This window comes from Sander vitreus, chromosome 20 (genome assembly GCF_031162955.1).
Source record: "Sander vitreus isolate 19-12246 chromosome 20, sanVit1, whole genome shotgun sequence".
Lineage (NCBI taxonomy): Eukaryota > Metazoa > Chordata > Actinopteri > Perciformes > Percidae > Sander > Sander vitreus.
The window spans coordinates 13,445,564-13,464,917 of NC_135874.1; the positions used below are offsets into that span (position 1 = coordinate 13,445,564).

Consider the following 19,354-nt stretch of genomic DNA (forward strand, 5'->3'; position numbering starts at 1 on the left):
ATGGTGGTGTGATCATAATATTTTCAACTGTCTTTACATGTCTTGTAATCTTTAAAATAAATCAATATACTGCAGCAACCTTATAATTACAGTCGAGGCAAAATAACATTGAACAACTTCCATAATCCTGTTTCACTACAGCTGTAGCAGATTGTAAAACAAATGGGAAGCTGAATGGCCCAGATGGCAAATACAGTTGTGTTCAAAATAATAGCAGTCCAACATCACTAACCTCATAAATCAAATGTTTTGGTAGAAGTGATATTTCTACATGGCAAACAATTTACTAGTAAGTGTTGTAGAGTCATAGAAAACCAACAGACCCAACAGTCATGACATGCATGCTGCTCATTCTGTGTAATTGAATCTGTAATTGAAAGGGGCATTTTCAAAATAATAGCAGTGTTGTGTTCAATTAGTGAGGTGATTGATTCTGTGAAGAAACAGGTGTCAGTTATGGCCCATATTTAAGGAAGGAAGTATAGTGCATTTCACACTGAAATACTCAGCCAATTGGGTCATTCCAGACATTGCTCTGAGAAACAGCAGACTTTGATTAAAAAGTTGATTGGAGAGGGGAAAACATATAAAGAAGTGCAGAAAAGTATAGGTTGCTCAGCCAAAATCATTTCAAATGCCTTGAAGTGGCATCCAAAGCCTGAACGACGTGGGAAAAAACTGTCAACTACCATTCAAATGGATCGAAGAATAGCCAAAATGGCAAAGGCTCAACCAATGATCAGCTCCAGGAAAATCAAAGAAGGCTTAAAGTTACCTGTGAGTACTGTTACGATCAGAAGAAGGCTATGTGAAGCAAAGCTATCAGCTAGAAGCCCCCGCAAAGTCCCATTGCTGAAAAAAAGACATGTACTGAATAGGTTGAAATTTGCCAAAGGACACATTGACTGGCCAAAGGAGAAATGGGGCAACATTCTGTGGACTGATGAGAGTAAAATTGTTCTTTTTGGGTCTAGGGGCTGCAGACAGTTTGTCCGACGACCCCCATGCACTGAATTCAAGCCACAGTAAACTGTGAAGACAGTAAAGCATGGTGGTGCAAAAATCATGTTATGGGGATGTTTCTCATACTGTGGTGTTGGGCCTATTTATCGCATACCAGGGATCATGGATCAGTTTCTAGACATCAAAATACTTGAAGAGGAAATGCCTTTGAAATGGTTCTTTCAACAAGACAATGACCCAAAACACACCAGTAAGCGAGCAAAGTCTTGGTTCCAGATGAACAAGATTGATGTTATGGAGTGGCCAGCCCAATCCCCAGACCTCAATCCCATAGAAAACTTGTCGGGTGACATCAAAAATACTGTTTCTGCGGCAAAACCCAGTAATGCAGAGGAATTGTGGAATGTAGTTCAATCGTCCTGGGCTGGAATACCTGTTCACAGGTGCCAGAAGTTGGTCGACTCCATGCAACACAGATGTGAAGCAGTTCTCAGAAATAATGGTTATGCAACTAAATATTAGTGCAGTGATTCAAAGTAAAGCAAACCCGTGAGACATTTTTCAGTCTATACAGTAAATGTTTGAGTTTGTAAAGAAAAATGCAGCCTAACAGCCTAATATTCCTTTTTCTTCACTTTCTGTAAAGGTATAACACAAACTTGATCAATTTTGGTCATGTTTTGATTTGGAATTGAATGTGCAGTGTTCCCAATGCATTGATATTATGGAATTAAAAGCTATTCTAAGGATTTTGAGTATTATTCACTTTTTTTTAAACACTATTATTCTGAACACAACTGTATATAGATACAAAAGGATGAAAAGGGAACATAGATGTTAAGACTCAAAGCTCCAGATAAATTAGGTAATGTTCTATAGTTTGTCACTTATTTCAATACACTAGCTGGGAAAATAAATGTAACTTCATATGTACCATTACTGGTTACATCCTATATGGTTACTACTTTGAGACCATTTACATTCACTCACATTATTTGAGTGAGTTTGAATTCTTAAACGGCCGTTTTTTTCCCCAATTCCATGTAGTATAGCAACTCAGACTTTAAACCTAATTTTAAGCCTGAAACCATCATGTTCTTCACACTACTGGTGTTTTAGCCAGGCTTCTGAGGGAGAAACACTGCTAGCTTCTACAATATTTTGATTCTTTAGTTTGCCATGAGAGCAGAAATAATTTTAATTACAGAAGCAATAGCAAAGTGACTTATGTGCTGAACTTTGCATTGGTGCATTACTGAGACATGAAAAAAAAAAAATTGTGATGTGGTTGTCAAATATATACATATTAATTGCTAAGAACTCCCGTCAAATGCAAGGGTTATATACACATTCCTAAAATATGCAACCACATTTTAAAAACTAGGCCCAGGTAGCATGTGAATTGCAGCTACATACTGTAGCGTCCCCACTCCGTACTGCAAGATCTGATTCACATTACTATTAGCATGCATATCACACTCCATTTCAACTCAAGTGCAATTTTTAGCCACGAGGAATGAAAAAGTCAATACACTTAGTATAAACATTTATTCATCTTTATTGGCCAGAGACAAACAGCTCAGACAAGGACTCCAAACTGTTTCAGAACATTTGTGTATTTTGCAATCTTGCTCTCAACGTTCTTTTCTGCTTGCTTGGTCAGCTTGATCAGTGTCTTTTTCTTGCCGTAGCGAAGCTTAGCCTTCTCCTTTCTCTTCTCCTCCAGGGTGGCTGTGATGGCCTGGTACTTCCAGCCGACCTCATGTGCCAAACGCCCAAGCAGAGCGAACTGAGTGGGAAAGTCAAAAAAGTCAGTTTCATGGTGCATCACTGGTAAGTGAACATTTACTAGGAGATCATTCTTATTAAGAGAAGAAAAATAAATTTTGGACAGGTTATGTTTAAAGCTTCAATTTGAGGTACAACTTGTCCCAGACTTGACTCAGTAATTAGATCCGAAAAGTTTGACTCATCAATAGATGATCAGCTTCGGGAAAAAATTCTCAGCATTGTCAAGTTAGAACTGTTGTGGCAGGTAAATTGTAGTGCTGCAAAGATTAATCGCCAACTGTTTTGATAATCGATTAATCGGTTTAAATCTTTTATAAAACTAATTCTAGCTTCTTAAACGTGAATATGTTCTAGTTTCTTGAATCCTCTACAAGTTATCTGAAGGTTATAGACCAAACTACTAATCGAGAAAATAATCGACAGATAACATCGACTGAAAGAGTTGCAGCCCTAGTAAATTGAAGCATTTTGATTTGAGTTTGTCCGTAGTTACAAATTATACAGCTAAGTAAGCTATCAATTTAAAGTGTAATCCTCAAATCTCAGTCAGCTGTTGATCAAATAGTCAGGGCTCACCTTGCGAGTGGGCTTCAGACGCACAACCTTAAGAGCAGCTGGAACAACCATGCGCTTCCTCTGTGAAACAAGCCAAAATCAGATAAAGAAGAAAACCACACATCTAAACATTGATAGAACAACATGTCTCAGACGTTATTTCTTTTCAAAGTTTTACTCAAACAAGGTAGTTTAAGGTAATGTGACATCACAGACAGCAGAATTAAACATTTAGGCCAAACAAGATATAACGTGGCCCTTTGTTAATTGAGATTCATCACCTTGTCATAGGGCGGGGGGATACCGTCGAACACCTTCAGCCTATCTAGAGCAGCCTGTCCTCTCTTGGTTTTATGGGGAAGCATGCCTGTTAAAGCAGAGAATTTGATTGTTCAATACATGTTTAAAATAACCATTGCAGCTGAATCAAATTTTTGTTGTATTTGTCCTAGCACAAATATACGTCCCCACTCAACTCAGCAATCAGATCCGAAAAGTTGTCTCATCAAAAGATGATCAGTTTGGGATTAAGAGCTCATCATTGTCAAGCAAGGAACAACTTGTGCTGGGTCAAATAAATGCAAAGATCACACTTCAAAAGATGTCAATGCAGTTGTCAGAATTAAGTTTATATTTTTAAATCCAACACTGGATCTGCATTGGGTTCTTATGATTTATAGTTAAAGGCACACAACTACACCAATAGGGCATCTCAGCCACATTCAAACCACTTTTTGAATATTGCATGCCTCACACAAAACTTAAGTAGGTTGTACTTGTGTGTAGGCTGCATATGAAACATGCCTACTCATCTTAAACTGATCTCAGCAAATTATGCAAGTGCAATCTACTAACTGAAGTGATTTCAAGTACATTTATAGTGCATGTCTTTACAGTTAGGGAAATCGGTGTATGGATCTTTCATCTGTATTTAAATCATTTGTTATGGTGAGGAAGTTTCCATGTCCAGAGTAGTGTCACATTCTCACCTCTGACAGTCCTCCAGAAAATCCTGCTGGGAGCTCTGAAGTGGTATGGTCCACGAGAGGGGTTGGTGTTCATCCTCTTACGCAGGAAAGCCAGGTACTTCACTGTAGAGGGGCACATTAACAGTTACAAATACTTCAAGGCACCAAGCAGTGGCAGTCATAACTTCAGTATGCAACGCTGATGTCTCAGATGGTAGTGCATGTAAGGTAGTCTCATGGTCATTGAAACTCGAATAATGGTAAAACATCACTGACAAGCATTTTATATCACAATGAAAGAAGCTTCATTGTACACGCATGCAGCCTACTTACGCTTGTTACGGTAGAAGTTGCCGGAGATATTGATGCCTTCGCATCTCACCACCACCACTTTGTGTCCTAAAAGAACACAATAGTTTAGCGTTTGGACAAAAACAATCTGGTCCTTTTGATGATCATCGGTGGCCCGTCTCAGATGGTAGTGCATGTGAGTTTTCTCATGGTCGTTAAACTCAAGCAATGAGGTAATAGTTATCATCATTGACAGACAAGAGGCAATACAGGGGCTTCTCACTCAAGCGCTCTTCCAATATTTCAATATAACGTCAAAACGTAAAGAATCTTACCCAGCAAAACTTGTTTAGCCACAAGGGCAGCAAGCCGGCCAAGTAGATGGCCCCTGCCATCAAGCAGCAGAACCTGCAGGTTTTAAAGAGAAAAAGAACTTTAATTATGACCTAAAAATCATGGACTATTGCTGGTCACGTTTTATATAACGTTACTATAGTACCGCCTAGGCAGACATTGCAAAATTGCACATTTTAAAATCAATAATTGCTAACTAAAACGAGTATGAAATAAACAGCGTTTCTCCATGAACCTTGCAGTAACTGCCACATGGATTTGGACATAACGTTAGCTTAGCATCATTGTCAAAGCATGATAACACCTTAACTATAATTTAGACTTAAACACGGGTGAACTATCAAGTATAAAACCGTGATGTAAAATTACAATACATGGATCTATTAAATGACAAATTACACGTATTTAATCAAGATCTACAGCTACACTGACAAATTTAAGCTAGCAAGCTAACGGCATTGCTAGTTAGGGAAGCTGCCATGATGAAGGCATATCCACTCAGCTACGGCTAGCGGTCTCAAATGGCCTAAAATAAAGTCCTAAGAGTAACATCGAACAAAACAACGATTACACTAAGGAGTCTCTAAGTTTTCTCCCACAGGTTAACTAGAAAATATCAGCTTTAACTTACACTAAATAGCAAAAAAAGACATTATGATTCCGCAGCAGCTGCCCACCTTATTGAACCGGTCCGCCATGATGAGCGAAAAGAAAGACGCACGGGGTTGCCCGTGCTAAAAGACAGGGGCAGGCGGAAGTGACGATATTTCTTTCTTTCTCGTGGGGAATGTGTGTACAAATCTATCGCCGCCGTAGTATGGAGGGAGAAGTTTAGATAAACTTTATTCCAGATTTTTTTTTTGTTTCCAATAAATTGATGCTTTCTTGATTCCCAATTGAGAATTTATATTTTTGACTGTCCTCAATTAGTGTTGTAAGATTTAAACCTGGACCTTTAGTTAAAGCACACAGCAGCAACAGACTGCTTGCCAATATTGGGCTGATATCAATATCAGGGACGTCACTAGGATTGAAAGACAGGGGGGCTTAGCCCCCAGGCTATGCAAAACTTTCCCTTGCAAAATCTTACTATCAAACATTACTTTAATGTTAGCTTTTAGATACATCAAAGCTGCATGGGGGGGACTTACTTAGGTCTGACTGTGCTCCTGTTGAGTTCTTCTGTAGGCTAGAACTTAAATGCTATCCATCTGCTCGTGTAAAGTAATACCATACCTAATTCCTCTCTCTATTAGATAAGTTGTCAAAATAAGACTATTTAATTACACTAATTGCTCGGTAGATTCAGGAGGGGTGAAAGCGCAAGTGTCATTAAGAATACAAGACAAAATGAGAGTTTACTTGCCAAACGTAATAATTGCTTTTCTTGATTGCACTGTTTTTGAGATTGTTAGGAGCCGGAATCGAAATCGCGATCAAAATTTGTGACCTGCACAGCCCCCACAACCACCAGCACAAAGACAACACACCACATGTGTGTTGAGGTGCTTCTTGCTGTTAGCTGCTGTCTTGGTAACATGTTGGTTATTTTGGCACTGTGGACCAGTAAAAGCATTTTGAATCATTTGAATCATCATCATCATCAATCATATTTTTATCCATTTTCTCTCAACATCATCTCTGGCCCTTTGCATGGCTTGAACTATAAAAAGGCACTAATTTACTGTACATCCCTACAATGAGTTAATGATGGTTACTGTGCATTGTAAATACATAATTAGACATATCAATAATTTGTGTTTTTTCTGTTACAGGTACAAAAGGACTGTAACACAGAGACATTGTTGGCTTGTTGCAATACCACTGAGCTTGGATGGTTCAACCATGAAACCTGGTCTAAGTCAGTTAACTCTACTATTGTTTGCAGGTTTATAGATGTGATCCCCATGTCATACCTGGTTTACTTTAGATTCTTTCTTTGCTCCCTGATACCTCTGTTGGTGATGACTGTATTGTACGGCTACATTTTCTGGACAATCCGAGGAAACCTTCGAGAGAAACCAGGCAACGGTGCCCAAACACGGTCTCAGATCTACCTATAGAAAGAAAAACAGCTGGCAGGATCCCTGTCTCTGGTCTTGGCTCTGTTTGCCCTGTCCGAGCTCCCACTCCACATTATGAACTGCATATTGTACTTTGGTGGGCCAGATTATATACCAGTAAAAGCCTTCTATGTTGGCGTCCTGCTTTCTCATGCTAACTCAGCTGTTAAACCCACTTGTGTATGCGTTCAAAATACAAAAGATCAAGACAGCCTACCTGAAGCTGTGGAGACGGTATATTGCATGTGGAGAAGAAATTCAAGGATCTGTCATGACTGTGTCATGACAATGTCATGACTGTGTCATGACACTGTCATATGTTCATGACAGTGTCATGTCACTCTTATGTAGATACCTTCAAGTAAAGTGTTACCGAAGATTTTTGTTTGTTTATTTGCTTCTTTGTTCTTAAAGTTCAGGTTGACGCTGTTGAGCATAATTAAACATTGTAAAACATATTATATTAGATGTGGGTGAACATGTGGGTGATTGTTGCAAATAACTGTCACTGTCGAGGAAAGGGCATTATCACTGTTCTGGTTGTATTGAAGTTCCAGTTCTTTATGTCAATTTCACAGGAAGTACACACTGTGTTGGAAATTACCTTCTCTATCTTTGAAAAATAATTTAACTTTTATGATACAAGAAAGATAAATTGGTACATCTTAAGCATTATTGTCATTGTCATCATTACTTTGGGAACATTCATTTTATGGCATGTAGCCGTTTACACCTGACTAGAAAAATAGAAACCCATGTGTAATGTTCTATAGTCAAGAACTAGACAGTATAGATCATATTAGACAGGTGTGAGCTGTAGTGTAATTTCTTTAATCTGTCGTTTCATCCATTGTATAGGATTGGATAACAGACATCTTATTAAATGTGTTCCCTTATTGAAAAGGAAATGAGAAGAATTACACATTACACCAAAATTGCACAAAGAGTGCAGTCAAATACAACACCACCACAAAATACAAGAGTCAAAGAGTTGAATCAACTAATTTTTACAACATTCAAACCTTACGAGTATCACGCAGGTAGCATTTATTGCAGAGCTGTTGTATTGGATAGCATTACATTGCACAGATGTTTATATTTTTCTGGTCAATATCACCAATATGTGACCAACTACCAGTTGTACTACCACCGTTAACAAAAATCAAAAACAATATACCATAGAGATGTTTCTTTTTTTGTACCAGTTCATAAAAACTGATGTATTTTTAACAAGCAATCCCAAGAGTAATCTGGCTCAACGGTGTAATGGAAAATTAAGAATCTGTTATACTGTTGCTTAGTCTTTCTTCTGACTCTACAGTTTCTACTCCCATACAAATGTTCCAGACCGAATGGCAGGATGTTCTAATGTATGCATGCACATTTGACACTGCTCACACCTCAAGGCATATGCCAGAATAGATAGGCGGTGTGGCCCGACCATACTTCCTTTATTGGTGATTTTTCATAGTACAAAGTCCTGCTATATACTCTGTTGCAGTAGCTCCAGCTTTAACTTGTGAAACACGGAGCGGAGCGTTATTATGGAACCCACGCAACTTCTAGGCAAGACCCGCCCTTCAATAGCAGTCACACACTACTATAGGTCAGGCGTATTACGCAAGGTAACGTAACCCGATTTGTTCAGGTCCTATCCCCTGACCAATCGGCTATCCTAACCTTAACCACTCAAGGTCAATGCCTAACCCCAACCAATCAGCCTGCTTCGTAGGGCGGGACTTGGCTAGAAGTTACGTGGGATCCATAATAACGCTAGAGCGGAGGCTCCGGACATTCCAGGAAGCGCGCTGGCCAATCAAAGCAGACTGGGCTTTTTCAGGAGGAGGAATTAAAGAGACAGGCACTCCTACAGAGCGTCTCATGCAGAGGGTGAATACAGGTGCAGCAGCCATGGGCAGTATGATAAAAATAAAGTGTTTTTTTTAACATTAAAACATGTTCTAGTACAAACACAAAATACAAGTATAATCCTGAAAATGCTATATAATAGTTGCCCTTTAATGCCGCCTGGCGCTCTCTCTTTTCAGTCACTCTCCACCTCGCTCGTTCACATACGTGCACGCGGGCGCTCGTTGAGTCTCTGTCTCTGCCTTTTCCACCAGCTGACAGTTCGTGAAATATAAATAAAACAGCAGTGCACGATGACACAAACAGATGAATGGTGAAGGAAGATTGATTCAACGTAGTGAGTGATACCGAGTGCCCTGTAAGAAAATAAATAATAAATTAATTAAAAATTAAATCTCATTATTATTTTTCTTATTATTTGGGGGGCCTAAGAATATTTTGGGGTAGCTTCAGCCACTCTAAAATAGGCCTAACGACGTCCACGTCAATACTCATATTCACATAATGCCTAAAAGCACCATCCTGTTGTATGCTGCTTGTAATTTTTACTTAGAATGGGTTTATGTTGAATTGAGGAAAATTATGTTATTGTGTACTATGCGTACTTAAAGATCATTCCGTGCTTATGTGGGCTCATGCATTTCATGATAATGCACACAAGAGTTGTAATTTTGTCTGATTTATTTAGCTTGGAAATCCAGTGCATGTCACATCGGTGCTTCAAGGCTGGATTACCAACTGGGGAACGTAAACAACTACCCCAGCCCTCACTGGCCTGTATGTCAGTTGGTTCATGGATATTTGTTGCAGATATGCACCACTAAAGCAGAGTATCAACTGAAATGATGAATGATTAAGGATCAACTTGAAGCACAATCACACATTCACAAAATTCATTTAAACCCAGGGCCGTGTGTCAAAATCAACATGGTGCATATTCCTAAATAGTTCCAATTACCGTCATGTCACAAAAGTATATCTATATACTGTATATAGTCTATATACTTTTCATATTAAAGATATAAGAGATGCACCTACTTGATTTTTCACTTCATCAGTTAATATGCCAATTATTCATACGATTAATCAATAGTATGTCATTGTAAATATTGTTCCCAGAGACCAAAGTGACGTCTTCAGACTGCTCGTTTTATCTGAACAGTCCAAAAACCTTAAAAGATATCAAATGTGCAATCACATAAGACAGTAAAAGGCAGTAAATCCTCACATTTGAGAAGTAGAAACTAGAGAATGTTTGGTAATTTTCCATAATAAATTACTTGGATGATTAATTGATTATCAAAATCATTGAATTTTCCTGTTGATTAACTAATCATTACACGACTAAAGAAATAGAGCTACCAATGCCATTTACATTACAAATTTATTTTAACATCACACAAGAAGATAGGTTGATGTTGCCATGTGAAGCATTTAAGATATTTAAGTGTTTCTGCTTTGGCCTTTTGCCTGAAACATACAGCACACTGACTTCAAAACGATGGCTACAGGTTGAAAAAGTTGTACAACTTGTGTCATAGCATGCCATGGAAACAATCATCATTTTATTAATGTTTTTAATAACTCATGCATTTACAGAACCCACCCATTCATGACTGGCCCGGTGACACAGTGCATGCAGCAATCTGAATAAAGGTGTCTGGCTGGGTCAGTGAGAAAACTGCAACTTTTTTCTGGAAGGTTTCACTCAGTCGTCATGCTTCAGCTTCCGGATCTTTCCCTTGTGGCGGTCGATATCTCGCTGCAGACGTTCAATCTCTTTTTTGTGGTGGTCAATTTCCTCCTGGTGATGCTGCTTCAATGCAGCCAGTTGCTCCTGCTCCTTACGCCTTATGTGCAGATGGACAGATAAGGGGGTGACAGCAGAGTCAAGGATAAACAGTGAGAAAAAAGAGGAAGGGAACAGAGAATGGACAAAGAGACACAGAGAGACATTAGTACAGTAAGAGAAGATCATGATGGGGAAAACTTGTATGGTTGTGATCCATGAGTAAAGAGATAATAGAGCTAACACTCTCATTCCATATTATGGTGTAAGAAAGAAATGCATACTTGAAGTACATCTCCTCCTCAGCGGCCTGCTTCTTCCCCATGGCTCCACCTGCCTCTCTGATGGACCCGCCCCCACCACCACCTTTTCCTGCACCTTTACCCAGTTCACCCAGCTGAGGCAGGGCGGGGAAATGATTAGTAAATACATTCACAGACAAATATACACCTTGTTAGGGCTTTGCTATGTAGACATGAGACAGCGGCTTCAAATTACACAAGTTCAAAGTTAATTATGCACTTGGGTTTTCTTATCAAGACTTGTCTATATATTATATTAAAGTAGAGCCAGTTTGACTCTATGAAAATGACTATTTTGAAGGTCAATAATCCGTTTATTTCACAAAGGAGTGGAACAGGATTCTTTGTTTGCAAGGTGATAATGGAGGTGTCTGTTTTAGAACAGACCAGAAACTAACAACAATGCAACCAAAACCTCAGAGTACAAAACCGATTCATAGAACAGAATTCTGTCTGAATGAGCTGGTTTAACAGAAAATATACTGTTTGTGGTGTTTTGATATGATTAAAACAAATCCTTTGTCAAAAAAGAAACACTGTTGTAAATCTGTCCCTAAAATTGTATTACTACAAAATTCTTCTGATCTAAAATCATGTCACAATAGTTGCTTAGCTATCACTCAACTTTAGTTCCAGTTAGCCACAATTATTAGGCTAATGTATTCTTTCATTCATTCGCACAGAAGTAAAACGGTTACAAAAAGCAGTGTTTTAATCAAGTGATGGTTTCCAGGACGTGTTTTACCTGGTCGGATGACATTCTCAGCTGTGCAGTGACAAAACTCCTGATGTTAGGCCTTAAAAACCTCGCCATGTTTGATTCTCACATGTGAAAACAACACTGATGACAGGAAAGCTTGCCCTTGTCCTCAAAATACGCCACAGGACGGCGCCATTATTAGCCAGACGGGGTGACGACACGAACATCACGCTGGTCTAATAGGAAACCGAGGGAAATAACAATTCATATGTTGATATACAGTACACTACCAAATGTGTTTATAATATACAAGTAATTAGATATAGTGTAAGGAAAAACGCCGTGTCCCTTTTTCGAAATGGTATGGTCTCAAAAGACGACAGCGTGATTCTGCACGTTCTTTGCGTAGCTGCTGAAATCACTGATATTGCACGTTTAATTTTGTAGTTTTTATTCCCATGAAGACATTATGATATAATACAATATTCTAATGTACCGTTTTCTTAAATGGAATTTAAACTGTATATTCAAACTATTGAATTACTTGCTTGTAAAAAAAATATGTCCGTAATTTATATATCATTTTATAATTTGATCCTTTAATTTATCTATGTCAACAATACCCATGGCTGCTTCTTCTCTTTGTCTACATTACTGTTTCTATTTTGTTCCCCCAAATTTTATTTTCTTATGCATTTTTTTGTACTCAAAATTGAATTTTCAAATAAAGTTTTGCGGGGAAAAAAGAAAAACCTTGGAGATAAAAAAAACAAAAAAACTTTAAAGCATATGTTCCAATTAAAGTAATATTAGAAAGCTACAATGATTTCATGAAAGATAATTTTAGTCCATAGTTGTGAATGAGTTCGAAGAAAACCCTTACAACATGTACGTACACAAGTGGCAAGAGTTATCCATTAATACAATAAGTGTCATATTACAGAATAAATGCTGGCATTAAACTAATACTCATCATAGTGTATTATTGAAAGTTGTCTCGGTAAGACCTTAATAAAGGATGTAGCCATGCTCTGTCATGCTTGGAAACGCAAAGTTTTTATTTTTTTATAACTATATTTAAAAATTAAAACCAACCATAAGGAATGCTTTGAAGGAATTTTATTCAATGCAGCAAAGAAAGTACAGAGTCCTCTCGCTGAACAAACCAAACCCTGGCTTATGTGGTGAAAGGAACCTCGCAGACCTCCTTACCCAAGTCACCTATAAATACGTTGCTTGCCAGGCAACTCTGGGCTCCCTCCGGCCCATAACCAAGAGAAGAAACTAAAAAACACTGCATCAACTTAAAATTTCAAACCACATTCAACATTTTTCACAAATCACATCATAAGACATTACTCTACCCATTAAAGTTACATATGTACAGGTATGGTTGGAAACTTGTCGGCAAGCAAGTGCTTTAGAAAAAATAAAACAAGATCCTCCTAGTTCATGTAAAAAAAATGAAAAGTCTAACCTAATTTCAAATAAAATGTTCTGCACTGCTCTGTTCATAATGAATCCAATGTATCTGAACAAAAACAGAACTAGAGGTTCCGTTTTTAACTACTGTGACAAAGCATTTACATAGTTCCTCTTGCAAAAGTGAGAATTTGAGTTGATGACTAGATTAAGGTTTTTACTCTTAAGTTTGCCTGGAGATATTTCTAAAGAAGCAACAGCTGCAAATCCAAATCTGGCCTGTGTATCTGCAAAAAGCATTGTCATGAGTATGTATGAAGTTGTCCATCATGTCTTTTAGTTTGTTTGTTTTTTAATCCACAATATAAAACTCAGTATACTTGTAGGATTAACCACTTTATAAGTTTAAAAAATACCCTCAAGACTTTAAGAGCTGGATGTCATGTACACATCACAACAGAAACAATTAATCATGGAAGTAAATTTCAGGTCTTTATAACTTTATCTTCTAAAAAGAAAAGAAAAATTCAATCAATTTCATTGTAATCAAATTGTACAGAAATAAAATATTTTCAAAAACTAAACCTTCAGGTCAATCTGCAAAATGTGACCTGTGCTCTGAAAATAGCTTTTGCTAAACACACATTGCCCAGATGTATTGCTCTCAGCAAGTGCATATTAGGTGTCTCTGGAGAAAGAGCAGAGACTTCACTTCAGGCTTAAGATTTCTTTTAGGCTGGCTTGTGCTGATATGTTTTGGTTTTGTTTAAAACAAAGTTTCAAAGGGAACAAAATGGAAAGTATGGCAAGTAGAGAAATGACTAAAACAAGATAAAACAAGATGAGGGAGGGGGGAGGCAGACAGGTAGAAAAAGACCATGGTGCATCACAGGGCCAGTAGCGGTCTGCGGAGGCCCTTTGGAGGAGGCAGCGGTCTCCCCTCCCCCTTCCAGCCCCGTCAGTCCTGCTTGATGCTGCCCAGTGCTCTGAGGCGCTCCAGGAGGGGAGGGTGGGAATAGTGCCACATGGAGAACAACCAGTCAGCCACGGGGAAGCCCAGGTTATCCTTGTTGAGCTTGATGAGGGCAGAGTAGAGCTCGGAGGCTTTGCCCATGCCGCGTGCAAAAGCATCTGCCTGGAACTCAAACCTGCGACTCAGGACTGTCAGACAGAAGGACAAGAGCTGCAAAGACAAGACATAAAAATTGTAATTTGCGACGACGTTTGTACTGAAATAATTTTAATAACTCAACAACTCAAAAAGTGATGGAAACAATATTTATCAATCCCACACTCACCTCATTGTACGGGGAAAAGATGAACTGGAAGATAATCATCAAGCCTATTAATGTGGGTTGGCTGTCATTGAAGCCAAAAGCTATAAACAGTTCCTTACGCCCAATCAGAACAGCAAACAGGGAGAAGCACAAGAAGGAATTCATCTGCAGAAAGAACAGAGTCAACAGATGTTATTTGCATATCAACTTACATCTGAATGTCTGCATTTGATCACCTGTAATCAGGCTAATTGTTAATTTGTTAAGGTGCAGACATTGAGAGAAAAATCATCATCATCATCATCATCACCTGACTGATGACGATATTCTTAACAGTGTGGCCAAGCTTCCAGTGGCCAAGCTCATGACCAAGGACTGCAAGGATCTCTGGGTTGTTGCATCCTTGTTTCTTGTTCTGTTAAAGTATTTGTAAGCGAACAACAACACTGTTGAATTACACAGAAAGACAATACAATTTCTAATTACGCATTTCATATAATACTATTGCATTTCCCCTGGTTCGTATGAGTGCAATAAGATTGTTTCTGTATATGTATATATAAGTTTATGGCTATGTAACCTTGGGCTTGGCTTTTGATTCGCTGGATGAATCACCAGTCTCTGGCTGCTCCGGCTGTGGCTCCCCAGACTTGTTGAGAGGCGAGTAGTCTTCCAGCAGAGTGTCAAACAGCACGATGCGTTTGTTCTTGAAGAACCCATAGAAGTAAGCATTGCTGTGTGACGAACGCTTAGAACCTGAAAATGTAGAAATCATTCCAAGATAATTTAAGAGTGGTGTATCCACAACCAACTTGTAGAAATATTCAACATATCTTAACAACTTATACTCATAATACGATGATGATAAGATGTCATACAAAAACATGAAACTGGCTCCAGATGCAAGCACTGTGAATTAAGTAGTATTATTTTACCTTCAACTACATAAACCTTCGTGAGGGGGAAGCTTATACTCTTGGCCATAGCCTCAATGTCTGTTTTCAGCTCTCCTTCTGGCAAAGGAGTAAACTTGTCAAACAGGGGAGCAATGTAGTCAGCATAGATTGTTACAAGCACCTGGTAACACAGAAGAAAAGATGCATTATGATAAATTGTTATCCAAAGTGTAACTACAGAGTAACTATGTATTACTTTTGATTTACTGCCTAATTACCAAACAAACTACACATTCCTTTATTACGCAAAGATGCCTTTTCTACAAGTTCACTCATTGTTTAACAGCTGACAGGGTGAAGTCAGCACTAACCAGAGAAACAGCCAGGGTGAAGAGCCAGGCATAGATGAAAAAGTAGTCTCCACCAATCTTGATGATGTACAGGAGAAGCGAGGTGACAGGGAGCAGGATACACTGGGTCACAATAAACTTCTTCACAGCATCCTTGAAGAAGAACCCCAACGTCTGAGAGGAAGAAAAGACATTAATATAAAAAGACAATGGTGGATAACAGAAAAAGTTGTGTGTGACTAACAGTGGCTTGGGTCTTAAAGTGGCGAACCTTTAAATATTAAATAGTCCCATTAGACCTTGGATGTGGCTGTAAAAATGTTGTAGTTAACTTGGGCACAGAGAAAGCTTCTGTGGTCTGCTTGAATTCACATCCGTCACAACAGATTCAAATGGTGTCACGCTTGAAAAATAATAAAGTACTCCTGTAACATTATTTAATCTTTGCTGTCCATCTGCATGCTTTGTATGTTTCTAATAACCGTTTTGCCAAAATACAGCTAAACACTACTTCCATAGCCGCTTTGGAGCCCATTAGAGGGTGATTGTGTGGCACAGCGTAACCATCACGAAATCAAACTGATCACAGCTGTCGTTCTTCCTGAGGAAGGAAACCACAAACATTTAACAGCCACATTTCAGACCTACAGAGTGCGAGTGCTGCTCAGTCAGTGTACCTGCTGATTAAAGCCATGCCTCTCCTCAATGACAAATGTGTTGTACACACTCCAGGGAAGTCCAGTAAAGGCACTGAACAGGGTGGCAAGCGTCAGAAACACGAGTGACTGGGTGATCTCGTACTCTGAACCGAATCCTACGCGAGTTGTCACAGAACCAGCGACACCCCACAGAAATGGGATTCCACCCAGGAGCAGGATCAGCTAAAAAGTTTTGAGAATAACATAAGCTCTTTACACATCCAATTAAACATGTGCCATAAACATAAATGATGAAAATGACTTTGTTTAACTAAGTATTCATGGTAACATAAACGACACCCTTTTCACAATAACAATCCCAGAGTAATCTGTCCCTTTCTATGTCCATTTGTGACATACATTAAGTACAGATGTTTTGACACTCATAGTCCACTTATATCAACACATCCAAGTCAAGCAATCTATGGCTTTTAATTGGCTGGTTGTCTTACCGTCCCTTCAGTCTCAGAATAGAGTCCAGACCAAAAGCTGAAGTTGCTTTTATCCAGCTGATAAAGGCGTGACTTCTCGAATGTTTCAGAATCCATGATCTTCCCGAGTTCCTGTGGCACATGTGTTGTTGAACTGTATATCCTCCTCTGTGGTGGAAAACGAAACCAGCACCAATGTTATATATCAGTCAATGTAATACTGTTAGACTTCGGACAAATATCAGACAACTGTGGGGGAAACAATTGGTAAAATGATCTTACAAAACAAGATTTTATTCTTCATTCTTCTTGTTAAGTTTTGTTCGGATTTATGCTCCAGAAAGCACACGTGTATCCTTTTCCTAGACCTAGATCTTAATTCTGATTTACCAACACATACAATCACATGTTTTGAGTTGACTAGTTTCTTTAATGGGCTCATCTTTAGGGTTTATTTCCATCTAAAATGACTTATCAACAAAAGTAGCAACTTTGGAAATACACCTAATTTAGCCAAATGCAAATAAATAGTAATGTCTTTTTATTTTAACTTCACCAAACTGTACTAGTCCTGCCCCTCTCTTTATGCTGTCGCATGAGACTACATTGCTATCCAACTCATTTACACTTTTGATTCAGCCTGCATTATGTTATGATCACAATATCCTGTTTCTACAGAAAATACATCCAATTCCGGAAACTGCTCTAAAGATGCTATTTCATTGGGACGGAGAAGAGGTTGATTACACAATACAGAAAGTATAGGGCTTCACTTTTGTTTATTGTATTAGAAACAAACATGTCTGCCAACATCTGTCAACTGCATCCAAGCACTGATTTAATATAAACGGAGGTGAAATATATACAAAGATAATGTTCAAGAACTTTGTAAAGAGGACATGTTATTCAGTTGTCATAGTTTACTGAGTGAAAAGACCTTGCAATACCCTAATGAGTATTTCATCACATCAATACCAACCAGAAAATGTGTACATTTATCTTGTATAGCCACAGTTTACATATTTGTGCAGGTTCACGAGTAACATACCACCTAACTGTTATATAAATGCTGTCATAACAGAAGTGTAAAAAACTATTAAATTAATTTATATTACTCTTAGTTTGCAAGAACACAATCACAAAAACCACACAATTCAACGTTAGCTTATTTGTAATAACTATAATTTGATTGCGGGTCTTTTGCCTTTGAAAAGCACGTTTTTTAGCAGGAACTTTGAGTCTGATGCTGACAAATGATGAACTTACCTGTCTGTAAGAAAGGTATGCCTCCCATAGATACACCGTCCACGAAAATCCCAAAACAGCATAAAATATCTGCTTCTCCACCGGGAGGTCAAATATACTTTCAACCATCTCTGCTCTGTTTTTGTAGCAGGGCTGACTAGCTCGCAGGCTAACGGTAATGTTAACGTTACCTAGCCTGACTGGTAGTTTTAGCTAGGCTAGCAGCTACTTAGCTTCCACTCTACACACAAACAAACAGACAGCACTTTATAGTTGAATATAAGGAACACCGTCCCCACGTTAAATCGACAGATACCGACTAAAAACGTTAACTTGTAAAACTTTGTATCTAGTTTCCATTCCTAAGTCAAGGCGTTTACAGCTAATATCTTCCCATTCATGCGAGATGTGAATCTGACGATGAGGTGTGACACCAAATTCTACCCCTGGAGAAACAACGACAACTATAACTTTGGTTCCGCAGCTGATTCATTCAGGAACTTCTTGAGGTCAAACAACAAAGTGTGATACACCATACATTTTTGTTTGAAACATAGCAGACTTTTACTCTCCGTTTGTCTTAACCCATACGTTTGAATGCGTTATTCACCGCTAAATGGTCGAAAATCAAACAGTCTGGTCCTTTTTTTTTTTTTTTTTATAGTCTGTGGTCTGGTTAAGTAGCCTAAATTAAATGAGAGCGGTGCTAACGATTATGTCTAATGTCAATGCAGTCGCTATATTTCTCTCATGACTGAGCCACCAAACAAACATGGTTGGCGTTTTGATGAGAGCAAATTCTATAAGTAGATAAGTAGAGCAAGTATTTTATTTAATTTCTAGTCGTTTACTGTTCAATTTCTCATCTTCATTTAAAATAAATACATCTCTCTCGCTCTCTCTCTCTATATATATGTGTGTGTGTGTGTGTGTGTGTGTGTGATGGACACTGAGATTAGTAATCTATGTAATCAGGAGAAACACAGCAGATGATGTAAAATCAACCTAACCACAATCATGGCCATGATGTTTTGGGGGCCCCCAGGACAAAAATCAGCTGCTCTCTCTTCCCATTTTCTGTGCAGTGTGAACAGTATTCTTATGTTGCAATACTGCATGGATCCAGGTTTTATTTATTACTTAAATTTTAACACGTGTAAAGAATGTGCACCACAGTCACATCAGATCTCGACCTACCTGAAGGCCACTACCAAATCAGTTGATGTTCTTTTAATTGCACATATTCATATTCCCAAACAAAAAAGAATGGATGGTAATCCAGCCTCGTCTACAGATTTAGTGACATTACGTTTATTATTTCAAGAGATACATGTGATAAGGCAGATGCTGTTCTTTTTGGAGAAGCCTACATTATCACAATTTTCTGTGT

The 19,354-nt window shown here is 38.5% G+C and overlaps 3 protein-coding genes, 3 non-coding genes and 1 pseudogene across 6 annotated transcripts; 1 reads left to right on the top strand and 6 right to left on the bottom strand.

The window, feature by feature from the left end:
- Nucleotides 1-2,496: 2,496 nt before the first annotated feature.
- rpl13a (ribosomal protein L13a) lies at nucleotides 2,497-5,645 on the bottom strand. Its single transcript, XM_078277558.1, has 7 exons — nucleotides 5,600-5,645; nucleotides 4,904-4,976; nucleotides 4,611-4,676; nucleotides 4,299-4,400; nucleotides 3,591-3,676; nucleotides 3,331-3,390; nucleotides 2,497-2,752 (listed from the first exon to the last, which is right to left on the bottom strand). Exons 1-7 carry the CDS (start codon nucleotides 5,618-5,620, stop codon nucleotides 2,543-2,545), a joined length of 618 nt encoding a protein of 205 aa, XP_078133684.1. The 5' UTR covers nucleotides 5,621-5,645; the 3' UTR covers nucleotides 2,497-2,542.
- LOC144535778 (small nucleolar RNA SNORD50) lies at nucleotides 3,783-3,856 on the bottom strand. The gene has a single exon (XR_013503696.1). It is a non-coding gene; the product is annotated as a small nucleolar RNA SNORD50 (small nucleolar RNA).
- On the bottom strand, nucleotides 4,479-4,556 carry LOC144535777 (small nucleolar RNA Z195/SNORD33/SNORD32 family). Its single transcript, XR_013503695.1, has one exon. It is a non-coding gene; the product is annotated as a small nucleolar RNA Z195/SNORD33/SNORD32 family (small nucleolar RNA).
- LOC144535776 (small nucleolar RNA Z195/SNORD33/SNORD32 family) lies at nucleotides 4,743-4,825 on the bottom strand. Its single transcript, XR_013503694.1, has one exon. It is a non-coding gene; the product is annotated as a small nucleolar RNA Z195/SNORD33/SNORD32 family (small nucleolar RNA).
- LOC144535585 (adenosine receptor A3 pseudogene) lies at nucleotides 5,619-7,271 on the top strand (annotated as a pseudogene).
- A 3,126-nt stretch (nucleotides 7,272-10,397) lies between these two features.
- Nucleotides 10,398-11,823, bottom strand: atp5if1b (ATP synthase inhibitory factor subunit 1b). The gene is made up of 3 exons (XM_078277765.1): nucleotides 11,691-11,823; nucleotides 10,928-11,040; nucleotides 10,398-10,704 (listed from the first exon to the last, which is right to left on the bottom strand). The coding sequence occupies exons 1-3, from the start codon at nucleotides 11,757-11,759 to the stop codon at nucleotides 10,563-10,565; spliced, it is 324 nt and encodes a 107-aa protein (XP_078133891.1). The 5' UTR covers nucleotides 11,760-11,823; the 3' UTR covers nucleotides 10,398-10,562.
- Nucleotides 11,824-13,204: 1,381 nt separating this feature from the next.
- zmpste24 (zinc metallopeptidase, STE24 homolog) lies at nucleotides 13,205-18,411 on the bottom strand. Its single transcript, XM_078277583.1, has 9 exons — nucleotides 17,986-18,411; nucleotides 16,741-16,887; nucleotides 16,268-16,471; nucleotides 15,612-15,764; nucleotides 15,280-15,421; nucleotides 14,925-15,100; nucleotides 14,655-14,759; nucleotides 14,366-14,509; nucleotides 13,205-14,250 (listed from the first exon to the last, which is right to left on the bottom strand). Exons 1-9 carry the CDS (start codon nucleotides 18,091-18,093, stop codon nucleotides 14,026-14,028), a joined length of 1,404 nt encoding a protein of 467 aa, XP_078133709.1. The 5' UTR covers nucleotides 18,094-18,411; the 3' UTR covers nucleotides 13,205-14,025.
- Between the last annotated feature and the right edge of the window lie 943 nt (nucleotides 18,412-19,354).

Excerpts from the sequence above, each read along its gene's own strand:
- rpl13a (XM_078277558.1), bottom strand. The coding sequence starts at position 5,620 with ATGGCGGACCGGTTCAATAAG. Across the intron at positions 4,401-4,610 it reads CAACTTCTACCGTAACAAGC|TGAAGTACCTGGCTTTCCTG; the intron begins GTAAGTAGGCTG and ends GCCCCTCTACAG. Across the intron at positions 2,753-3,330 it reads GTCTGAAGCCCACTCGCAAG|TTCGCTCTGCTTGGGCGTTT; the intron begins GTGAGCCCTGAC and ends TTTCCCACTCAG.
- zmpste24 (XM_078277583.1), bottom strand. The coding sequence starts at position 18,093 with ATGGTTGAAAGTATATTTGACCTCCCGGTGGAGAAGCAGATATTTTAT. Across the intron at positions 15,422-15,611 it reads TCACCCTGGCTGTTTCTCTG|GTGCTTGTAACAATCTATGC; the intron begins GTTAGTGCTGAC and ends CTGTGTTACCAG. Across the intron at positions 15,101-15,279 it reads GAAGGTTTATGTAGTTGAAG|GTTCTAAGCGTTCGTCACAC; the intron begins GTAAAATAATAC and ends CTACATTTTCAG.
- atp5if1b (XM_078277765.1), bottom strand. The coding sequence starts at position 11,759 with ATGGCGAGGTTTTTAAGGCCTAACATCAGGAGTTTTGTCACTGCACAG. Across the intron at positions 11,041-11,690 it reads TGAGAATGTCATCCGACCAG|CTGGGTGAACTGGGTAAAGG; the intron begins GTAAAACACGTC and ends GCCCTGCCTCAG. Across the intron at positions 10,705-10,927 it reads GAGGAGGAGATGTACTTCAA|GCGTAAGGAGCAGGAGCAAC; the intron begins GTATGCATTTCT and ends TCTGCACATAAG.